The sequence below is a fragment of the Sapajus apella genome, unplaced genomic scaffold, assembly GCF_009761245.1.
Source record: "Sapajus apella isolate SASKATOON/1434 unplaced genomic scaffold, GSC_monkey_1.0 scaffold10, whole genome shotgun sequence".
NCBI classification, from domain to species: domain Eukaryota; kingdom Metazoa; phylum Chordata; class Mammalia; order Primates; family Cebidae; genus Sapajus; species Sapajus apella.
This window is the reverse complement of record NW_022436950.1, coordinates 43,509,951-43,521,958: the sequence shown is the minus strand read 5'-3', so window position 1 is coordinate 43,521,958 and position 12,008 is coordinate 43,509,951. Positions and strand designations below refer to the sequence as shown.

The 12,008-nt window shown below is 38.2% G+C and overlaps 1 protein-coding gene across 2 annotated transcripts in view; it reads right to left on the bottom strand.

Annotated features, from left to right (window-relative positions):
* The window catches only part of DNAH7 (dynein axonemal heavy chain 7), a 172,677-nt gene that overhangs the window by 18,869 nt on the left and 141,800 nt on the right, over positions 1–12,008 (bottom strand). For both annotated transcript variants that reach the window (XM_032278796.1, XM_032278797.1), the window contains one exon: positions 10,739–10,925. In XM_032278796.1, coding sequence (XP_032134687.1) covers positions 10,739–10,925 — 187 coding nt within the window. The remainder of the gene's footprint in view (positions 1–10,738; positions 10,926–12,008) is intronic.

The window sequence follows — 12,008 nt, the reverse complement described above, 5'->3', positions numbered from 1 at the left end:
GCTGTTGGCAGCTTGAGCACCCAGCAGTGTTGGTGAGGGATAGTCTGTGATAACAATTCCTTCCATCATTCCCATCCCTGCCATCGTGACTTCTTCATTTAAAGCTACAGTAGCCATGAATCCCAGTTTGATGAAGATAGTTCTGGCTCATGCTTGCTTTCTCAGATTATTAATTGCTTTAACTCTCAAATATTAGCAATTTGGACAATATATTACATGGTTATTCTATTTCATAGTTCACTGTGCATATAGTGGCCTCTGCTGGTTGACATGAACAGAATAGGTCAACTGGTCAACCATATAATTAAGTTCCTCCTCTTGCAGTTGCACCTGTTACTAAGCATTCACATGGAATACAAATATGCTCGCATTTAGGCATATTCTCTAATCCTTATATACCCCTTCTTCAGTCTTCCTTGTTCCCAATCCTTCAAACTTGTTTCTAAGTCCTTGATTATGCAGCAAAACTGTTTCCTACTGACCATCAACATAAATTTGTACTTCTGACCAAGTACTCTTTCCAAGGAAAGTTAAAAACAAACAAAAAAAAACTATCTACTTATTGAAGTTATACCACAAGAAGAACTCCCTTCCTACTGTTCTTTAAGTTCACCCATAAGTGGGGTTATAATCCACTTCTGGATGGTGCAGGCATATTTGGCACAAACATCTACAAGCAACTCTCTAATTTCTTTAAATCCCATCAAGGATTTTCTACCATTTCAATCTCATTGAGATAGGCCATCATAGAAGCCAGGTTTGGTCAATAAACAAGTAAACAGGTCAGGCACAGGGGCTCAAGCCTGTAATCCCAGCACTTTGGGAGGCCGAGGTGGGCAGATCACCTGAGGTCGGGAGTTCAAGACCAGCCTGACCAACATGGAGAAACCCTGTCTCCACTAAGAATGCAAAACTAGCCAGGCGTGGTGGCGCATGCCTGTAATCCCAGCTACTCAGGAGGCTGAGGTAAGATAATTGCTTGAACCCAGGGGACAGAGGCTGAAGTGAGCCGAGATTGCACCACTGTACTCCAGCCTGGGCAACAAGAATGAAATTCTGTTTCAGAAAAAAACAAACAACAACAACAACAAAAAACCCACAAGTAAACAAAAGCACTCATAGCTCCTTGACTAGTGTGTTGAAACAGGATCTCTGGTAAGTACACCCACATCAACACATTTGAACATACCTAACTTCTTTCCTCCCTAGACAAGCACCATTACAATATATTGCCACTTATATTCATCTGCACCTCTACCAAGGCTTCTGGCAAGAGAGGCTAGACAGAGTTTGAGGGTCAGGCTACCCAGAGTGAATTAAATCCAAGTGTCCCCATTTTCAGTTCTCACCATCCCACTCCTTCTAATAAGTAAATTACCTTACACATAACAGATCTAGAAAAACCATGAATTAAATTACATTGAAATTTGGTGACCTACTGAATCGGATTCTGTAACTCATTTTTGGCTATATCAAATTTGTAGCTATGAGAAACAAAGGGCTCTTTTAGGCAATCACAGATGTTTCTTAGTTGTCTAAGAAACTACATCTTGAGAAGAAAATTTAAAACTGCAAATTGTACCATTTCTTTAATTTCTCCAGTGCTTTCTAAAGAATTCAGCCCATCTCACATCTCTTGTACTTCAAATTCTCATCATATTGACCTATTCCAGCAGCCTCATGGTCCACCAAACACTTGCCTGTAAAATCGATTGTTCATTCTGGAAGTCTAAGAACATAATTGAGTGAGTGATTTTTACAATGCATGCCAGGCACTACAAGTGTCCTACTTTCAAGCAATAACTAGATTTTCACTGTTCTAAAACCCAAGTGAGTCATAAACAATCCTAGATCTCATACTTGAGGTTCTGGTGTATTTTATTCAAGTTCAGTGCAGAACCCCTCTATGTATTAAACAAAAAGGAATTTAATGCAGGAAATAAAGTGATTACAAAATCATTGGAAAGCCTAGGGGAACATACTACCAGGATGGATTCCTAAAACACAAGAACTGACTTTCCAGGATTTACTACTTCTGCTGCAATCAGGACTAGAGGATACCACCACTGTAAATACTGAGTTCAAGAACCCATCCCGGTGGCTCTGATGCTAGAGATCAGTGGGTGGGATCAGCAGGCCACCATTATCACTGCCTCACAATATCTATATAACTGGTAACCAGATAATAAAGTTCTATTAGAAAAAAAAGTCATGTGTTCATGATCTTGCTTAACAGCAGAAATAGCTAAAATGGCAGAAAGATAGTCACTTTCACTTTTGTCTTCCAAATCCCAAATGAGTGTATCTAATTAACAAGACAGAATTCACTTCCAGAAAGTTAGGTGTAGAGAGTCTAGGAGATGATGTTTTCTACTTTTCAGCTGACTAGATAGAGGTGAAATGGTTACTGCCAAATGATCATATTTACTGCAGTAAAGAAAATAGGAAAAATAAAGAATGAATGATAAATTTTTGGCCTGAGCAACAGAAAAAAAAATAGTGTTTACTGAGATGGGGTTAGACTAGAAAAGGAAAATGGGGAGAAATTTAAGAGTGTTTTTGTCTGCTTTGTATGAAATACAAAAACTTGGGTGGCTCAAAAACCAAGTTTGGTGGTGAAATGTACCATGCAGAGAGAGGTTATCCACTTTCTTCATCTCCATCGGGTGGGCAATTAACTAGTTCCCATTCCCTGAATCTTAGGAAGGAGAGTCCAAGAGAGTCCCTAATTTTCTAAGTGCCTGAAAGGAGACGAGGCTGACATCTTCCCTAGCTGGAGGTCTAGTCAGTCACCAGGTGTGCTGACGTGCTCCAATGCTGCTAGAGCAGAAAAAAACTCTGGGAGAAGATGGTGTGATAGAACAGCCAGTGAAGAAGAGGCAAGAACTGTGTGCTCAGGGTTACAAAGTGGGCACAGAAGATGAATTGTACGTTTTTGCAAACCCCGCTTTTGAGCTATGGCAGGCAGCTGAAAATTTATTTCCATAACCTAATCTTAAAAGTTATCAGGCATATTAAGATTTGTGAAATACTGCTATAGTATGGGGCAAAAAGACTCACACATCAAAAAGATGTGGCAAAATCCACCGTCAGAAGGTCAGTTTGAAGATGTAGCCAAATGTCCCAGACAATGACCAAATGTAGGGGAGACACTCAAGATGAAGTCCCTCAGCAGCCAGACCTGTGTTGGGATATTCACCTGTCTACCCTGGGTTAATCTGCGCACATTACATATCCACAACTCTCCAAAAGGTTAGACCAGTTGTGAAGACCAATAGAAAAGGCAAAGTGCCTTGACATCACTGATAGGAGGGTGTCCACCTATGACCACCCACAAAAAAGGACAACTCATTTTGCAGGATCAGGTACATCAGAAAATGTTCTTTTACTCTCACTGTCTCTTTCTCCCTCTACCTCTTCCTGTCTCTCTTCCCATCCCTCCCTTCCTCCTTCTCTTCACCCAGTCCTTGTCCCAACCCCAGATGAGACACACAGGAGGAGAGAAGTAGGGTGGGAGAGCAATCTCCATATCTCCCCGCCCCTGGAACCTCAGGTTTGCCTGCATTATGGGGAAAAGAAGAGCTCAGAGTAGAACAGAAGACAGAGGTTTTGAAATAGGTACAACTAAGTCTTCACAGACAAAACTCTCTTAATAAGTAAAAGTGACTGAAAAATTCCGGAATTAGATTGGAAGGTCAATAAGGGAGCCTCTCCCAGTAAGAAAGGGTTTTGGTCAAGTATAGTTGGTAGCAGGAATTATAAGAAGAAATTATAAGCTGAAATTAAAAGATTATTTCATGTTTATACCTCAAGGAAACCAAGACATCTCAATAAAGCTAGAATACACACACACACACACACACACACACACACACACACACACACAAAACACACACACACATACATACATATATATACAGAATGTGCAGGTTTGTTACATAAGTATACATGTGCCATGGTGGTTTGCTGCACCCATCAACCAGTCATCTACATTAGGTATTTCTCCTACTGCCCCCGCAACCCGAAAGGCCCCAGTGTGTGATGTTCCCCTCCCTGTGTCCAGGTGTTCTCATTGTTCAACTCCCACCTAGGAGTGAGAACATGTGGTGTTTGGTTTTCTGTCCCTGTGTTAGTTTGCAGAGAAGTTTCCATCTTTACCCATGTCCCTGCAAAGGATGTGAACTCATCCTTTTTAATGGCTGCATAGTATTCCACGGTATATATGTGTCACATTTTCTTTATACAGTCTATCACTGATGGGCATTTGGGTTGGTTTCAAGTCTTTGCTATTGTGAATAGTGCTGTAATAAACATATATATGCATGTGTCATTATATTAGAATGACTTATAATCCTTTGGGTATAAACTCAGTAATGGGATTGCTGGGTCAAATGGTATTTCTGATCCTAGATCCTTGAGGAATTGCCCCACTGTCTTCTACAATGGTTGAACTAATTTACACTCCCACCAACAGTGTAAAAGCATTCCTATTTCTCCACATCTTCTCCAGCATCTGTTGTTTCCTGACTTTTTAATGGTCACCATTGTAACTGATGTGAAATGGTATCTCATTGTGGTTTGGATTTGCATTTTTCTAATGACCAGTGATGATGAGCTTTTTTTCAAATATTTGTTGGCCACATAAATGTCCTTTTTTGAGAAGTGTATGTTCATATCCCTCACCTACTTTTTGATGGGGTTGTTTTTTTTCTTGTAAATTTGTTTAAGTCCCTTGTAAATTCTGGATACTAATCCTTTGTCAGGTAGATAGATTGGAAGAATTTTCCCCCATTCTGTAGGTTGCCTGTTCACTCTGATAATAGTTTCTTTTGCTGTGCAGAAGCTCTTTAGTTTAATTAGATTGCATTTGTCTATTTTGGCTTTTGCTGCCATTGTTTTTGATGTTTTACTAATGACGTCTTTGCCCATGTCTATGTCCTGAATGAAATTGTCTAGTTTTTATTCTAGGGTTTTTATGGTTTTAGATCTCATGTTTAAGTCTTTAATCCATCTTGAGTTAATTTTTGTATAAGGTGTAAGAAAGGGATCCAATTTCAGCTTTCAGAATATGGCTAACCAGTTTTCCCAACACCATTTATTAAACAGGAAATTGTTAACCCATTGCTTTTGTCAGGTTTGCCAGTGATCAGATAGTTGTAGATGTGTGGTGTTATTTCTGAGGCCTCTATTCTGTTCTATTGGTCTATATATCTGTTTTGGCACCAGTGCCATGCTCTTTTGGTTACCCTAACTTTGTAGCATAGTTTGAAGTCAAGTAGCGTGATGCCTCCAGCTTTGTTCTTTTTGCTTAGGATTGTCTTGTCTATATGTGCTCTTTTTTAGTTCCATAAGAAATTTAAAGTAGTTTTTTCTAATTCTGTAAGTAAAGTCAATGGTAGCTTGACAGGAATAGCACTGAATCTATAAATTACTTTGGGCAGTATGGTTATTTTCACAATATTGATTCTTCCAATCCATGAGCATGGAATATTTTTCCATTTGTTTGTGTTCTCTCTTATTTCCTTGAGCAGTAGTTTGAGTTTTCTTTGAAGAGGTCCTTCACATCCCTTTTAAGCTGTATTCCTGGGTATTTCATTCTCTTTGTAGCAATTGTGACTAGAGTTCCCTCATGATTTGGCTCTATTATTGGTGTTTAGGAATGCTTATAATATTTGCACATTGATTTTGTATCCTGAGAATTTGCTGAAGTTACTTATCAGCTTAAGGAGATTTTGGGCTGAGATGATGGAGTTTTCTAAATATGCAGTCATGTCATCTGCAAATAGAGACGATTTGACTTCCTCTCTTCCTATTTGAATATGCTTTATTTCTTTCTCTTGCCTGATTGCCCTGGCCAGAACTTCCAATATTATGTAGCATAGGAGTGGTGAGAGAGGGCATCCTTGTCTTGTGCCAGTCTTGAAAGGGAATGCTTCCAGCTTTTGCCCATTCAGTATGATATTGACTGTGGGTTTGTCATAAATAGTTATTATTTTGAGATACATTCCATCAATACCTAGTTTATTGAGAGTTTTTAGCATAAAGGGTGTTGAATTTTATCAAAGGCCTTTTCTGCACCTATTGAGATAATCCTGTGGTTTTTGTCATCGGTTCTGTTTACATAATGGATTATGTTTATTGATCTGTTGCATCCCAGGGATGAAGCTGACTTGATCCTTATGGATAAATTTTTTTGACATGCTGCTGGATTCGGTTTATCAGTATTTAATTGAGGGTTTTTGCATCAATGTTCATCAGGGATACTGGCCTGAAATTTTCTTTTTTAGTTGTGTCTCTGCCAGGTTTTGGTATTAGGGTAATGCTGGACTCATAAAATGAGTTAGGGAGGAGTCCCTCTTTTTCTACTGCTTGGAATAGTTTCAGAAGGAATGGTACCAGCTCCTCTTTGTACCTCTGGCAGAATTCGGCTGTGTATCTTTCTGGTCCTGGTTTTTTTGATTCGTAGGCTATTAATTACTGCCTCAACTTCAGAATTTGTTATTGCTCTATTTAGGATTTGACTTCTTCCTGGTTTAGTCTTGAGAGGGTGTATGTTTCCAGGAATTTATATATTTCTTCTATATTTTCTAGATTATTTGCATAGAGATGTTTACAGTATTCTCTGATGGTAGTTTCTATTTCTGTGGAATCAGTGGTGATATCCCCTTTATCATTTTTCATGGTGTCTATTTGATTCTTCTCTCTTTTCTTCTTTATTAGTCTGACTAGCAGTCTATTTTGTTAGCCTTTTCAAAAATCCAGCTCCTGGATTCACTAATTTTTTTGAAGGGTTTTCTGTGTCTCTGTCTCCTTCAGTTCTGCTCTGATCTTAGTTATTTCTTGTCTTCTGCTACCTTTTGAATTTCTTTGCTCTAGCTTCTCTAGTTATTTTAATTGTGATGTTAGAGTGTCAATTTTAGATCTTTCCTGATTTCTCTTGTGGGCATTTACTGCTATAAATTTCTCTCTACACACTGCTTTAAATGTGTGCCAGAGATTCTGGTACTTTGTGTCTTTGTTCTCACTGGTTTCAAATAACAACTTTATTCCTGCCTTAATTTCATGATTTACCAAGTGGTCATTCAGGAGCAGGTTGTTCAGTTTCCATGTAGTTGGGCGGTTTTGAGTGAGTTTCTTAATCCTGAGTTCTACTTTGTTTGCACTGTGGTCTGAGAGACTGTTAGGATTTCTGTTTTTAGCATTTGCTGAGGAGCGTTTTACTTCCAACTATGTGGTCAATTTTAGAATAAACGTGATGAGGTGCTGAGAATGTATATTCTGTTGATTTGGGGTGGAGGGTTCTGTAGATGACTATTAGATACGTTTGGTCCAGAGCCGAGTTCAAGTCCCGAATATCCCTGTTAACATTCTGTCACACTGATCTGTCTAATATTGACAGTGGGGGGTTATAGTCTCCCATTATTATTGTGTGGGAGTCTAAGTCTCTTTGTAGGTCTCTAAGAACTCGCTTTACAAATCTGGGTGCTCCTGTATTGGGTGCATATATATTTAAAATGGTTAGCTCTTCTTGTTGCATTGATCCCTTTACCATTATTAATGCCTTTCTTTCTCTTTTTTAATCTTTGTTGGTTTAAAGTCTGTTTTATCAGAGACTAGGATTGCAACCCCCCCTTTCTTTTCTTTCCATTTGCTTGGTAAACATTCCTCCACCCCTTTATTTTGAGCCTATGTGTGTCTTTGCATGTGAGATGGGTCTCGTGAATACAGCACATCAATGGTCTTGACTCTTTATCCAATTTGCTAGTCTATGTCTTTTAACTGGGGCATTTAGCCCACTTATATTTAGGGTCAATGTTAATAATATATTATTAATATGTTAATATTGTTATGTGTGAATTTGATCCTGCCATCATGATGCTAGCTGGTTATTTTGCCCATTAGTTGATGCAGTTTCTTCAGTGTCTGCAGCAGAGGTTGCAGGACAGCAAAGATTGCTGCCTGTTCCTTCCTCTAGAAGCTTCATCCCAAAGCGGCATCAGCAAGATGCCAGTCAGAACTCTCCCGTATGAGGTGTCCATTAAATCCTGCTGGAAGGTGTCTCCCAGTCAGGAGGCACAGGGGTCAGGGACCCACTTGAGGAGGCAGTCTGTCCCTTAGCAGAGCTTGAACACTGTACTGGGAGATCCACTGCTCTTTACAGAGCTGGCAGGCAGGAACGTTTAAGTCTGCTGAAGCTGCACTCACAGCCACCCCTTCCTCCAGTTGCTCTGTCCCAGGGAGATGAGGAGTTTTATCTATAAGCCCCTGAATGGGACTGCTGCCTTTCTTTCAGAGCTGCCCTGCCCAGAGAGGAGGAATCTAGAGGGGTAATCTGGCTACAGTAGCTTTGCCAAGCTGCAGTGGGCTCTGCCCAGTTCAAACTTCCTGGCAGCTTTGTTTACGCTGCAAGCCAGTAATATTAACAACAGTATTTACATCCTATTTTTAACCTGAGGTTTTTAAAACAATCTTTATTACGAACTTTTTAGAATGAAGGCAATAATTTTATGTATCAAGCTTAATCCATTAGCCTCTACTATACACATAATCTCATTAGACTTTCTAAGAGAATATTGGTGTATGCTTATTTTCAGTGCTTTGGGGAGTATGAGCAAAAGCTTCCCTGCATACTAACATATGGAGAAGAAAAAATACAGAGCAGATGAGAAAGACAATCAAGTCTTAAGCAAAATGTTACTCTCCCCTCCCCAACAGAAAATATCTACTTATTTAGGAATGAGGGTAAGTAATGTTTTTGTTTGTTTGCAGGGGTTTTATAGGATAAAAATATGCCTCCTTTATTTACTAGGCTCAAAATAGCTACTCTTACAAAGAATTGAGATATCTATAAAGTTTGTTAGCAATATGGATTATTGAAGAGTATTTTGATTATATATCAGAAAAAGAATTTAATTTTTTAAATATACTAACTAAAAAAAATAGAGGTATCTCCCTGGTGCAGTAGTTCATGCCTATAATCCCAGCACTTTGGAAGGCTGAGGTGGGTAGATCACGAGGTCAAGATGTTGAGACCATCATGGCCAACATGTTGAAACCCCATCCCTATTAAAAATACAAAAATTAGCTGGGCATGGTGGCGTGCACCTGTAGTCTCAGCTACTCAGGAGGCTGAGGCGGGAGAATCACTTGAACCCAGGAGGTGAAGGTTGTTGTGAGCCTAGATTGCACCACTGCACTCCAGCCTGGGACAGAGTGAGGCTCTGTCTCAATAAAAAAAAAAAAAAAGAAAGAAAATACAAGTATCTATTTTTAGCTTTTTTAAACAAAAAAAAATTCTCCTTCATTGCCTTTCAAATCAAAATATATCCATATTATAAGGATTTTGCACTGCTATAAGGAAATGATATATAAAAGACTGAATTTATGACATAGAGATGATTATGTTACAAAATGACTTACTAATAGGTACTTTAAATATGGAATTAATCAAATGTGATTAATTTTACAAAAGTTTGGTTTATACAGAGATTTGTTTCAGGTATTATTATATATATGAGGTAAAGAGTCAATAAATAAAACAATGTCCATGTTTCTGAATATTTTCCTATCAAATCATATAGTTGATGTCAATATAGTATTATCAGTATTGGGGATTATAGTAACAGCTTTTTAAGTAATAATTAAGATTTGCATATTGCCATTTCAGGGTAGGACATTTTTAAGATAATATTTATTCTACCTTACAGTATTATACTTTATCAAAATACCAGTGCAGAAGTTTATAATCATTTAATGATATGATTTAGTAACCAATGTTTTTCTATTTTAATCTTCAATGACACACAGCCATGCTTCAGAGGCAGTAAATAAATGTTTTCTGCCAGGCATGGTGGCTCACACCTGTAATCCCTGCACTTTGGGAGGCCGAGGTGGGCAGACCACTTGAGGTCAGGAGTTCAAGACCAGCCTGGTCAAGATGGTGAAACCCTGTCTCTTCTAAAAATACCAAAACTAGCTGAGCATGGTGTCACATGCCTATAATCCCAGCTACTCAGCAGGCTGAGGCAGGAGAATTGCTTGAGTCTGGGAGGCAGATTATAGTAAGCCGAGACTGTGCCACTGTTCTCCAGCCTGGGTAACAGCGTGAGACTCATTTAAAAAAAAAAAAGAAAGAAAGAAAAGAAAAAGTCTTCTGAATGAAACAAAAAACATACATTTTTTAGTGTTACTGGTTTTTATTAAATTTCTTCCTTAGCTTAAATTGTAAGTTCTCCTCCACAGTATTTGCATATTTTTAAATTGTATTTTATTTGCATTTATCAGACATTTTACATGCATTTATCTTTGCAACTTTATAGATATATTTATCTTTCCCTACCAGAAAAAATGTGTTGAGTGGTTGGCATGCTGACATGTGTGCACCACAGTGAGTTTCAGTGGGTTGCATTCCACAAGAGAGTCACAGAATAGATGGAGACTCTAAGTACCTCATACAGTGTCTTCCTACCAGAGCATCAGATAAGAACCACTAATAGAGCCCGAGGTTGTTAAATAATGCAAATTCAGTTTGGACCTCAAGGAGTAATCAGGACAAAATAGCTAATTTTGCTTGTGACATTTTCTGCTCCTGGCATTCTAAAATAATAGCTGAAAAGATAATGTATGTGATAAATAGATAATGGCTTATTGGAAACAATAATGGCTTATATGGATTTCTGAAAATAAAATCATATCACTTCAACTAAATAATGACATTTTTGGAGATTTCTTCACCTACCTGTATGACAATTCTCATTATATCTCTCCACGTCTTATCCACAGCTGTAAATCGTCTACCTTCCTCAGGCATTTGAGACATAATGTCTGGAGAGCTGAAAATGGGCTCCAGATATAACCACGTGGCTTGGACCTTGAGCCATTCATCCAGAATCTCCTGAAGCAGTAGGAGCTTGCCCTCCCATTCTCTGAGGAGCGAAACACAGTGGCTCTTATAGACAGCAAACCAAGCAAATGTTTCAAATGACAAAATTCAAAACCACAACTAGGTTGTCAATCTTGTATATAATGTTGTTATTCCAATTCCATTCATCTAGTTGCATTTAAAGATAAATCTCTAGATTTGTTCTACAAAATATGTTTAAAGATAATAATATAACATTTACTCTTATATAGATATACATGTTAAGATACACTTATCTACAATTGGACTGGTTTCTGTATATGGTATAACAATAAATCTTTCTGCTATCCAGTTCCATGACTAGAGGGTAAAACTGGAAAAACGAGATTTTGTTGACAGTAAAGGTATGCCCAATGAAGGGTACTCTGAGCTTCTGAGGAAAGGTAGTTACATTCAATACTCCTTTCCTTTAACGTTCTTTTCTCTCCCCTTAATTTGGGCTCATAAAGGCTTTATTTCTAGAATAAAGCTTTTATTTCTAAAATACAGTTTTTATTTCTAAAATACAGTTAACCCTTCAACAACATAGGTTTGTGCAGTCCACTTTTACATGCATTTTTTTCAATAAAGGTTACATGGACTGTGCCTGTCTCTCCTGTCTCCAATTCCACCCCCTCAACCTCTTCTGCTTCTGCCACCCCTAAGATAGCAAGACCAGCCCCTCTTCTTCCTCCTCCTCCTCAGTATACTCAACATGAAAATGAGGAGGATAAAGATCTACACGATGATCCACTGCCACTTAATGAATAGTAAACATTTTTCTCTCATGATTTTTCTTAATAACATTTTCTTCAGCTTACTCTAAGAATACAGTATGTAATACATGTAACATTCAAAATATGTGTTATGTTATTGTAAGGCTTCTAGTTAACAGTAGGCTATTTGTAGTTAAGGTTTTGGGGAGCCAAAATTTATACGCAGATTTTCAACTGTGTTTTGGGGGTTAGCACCCCTAAAACTCTAAATTGTTCAAGGGTCAACTGTATTTCAATTTATAAGATGTAACTGACATTTAAAGAAAAATCTACATCCTCCAAAGTAGTGTGGCATTCATGAGAAGATGGAATATTTAAATTTACAGATTACT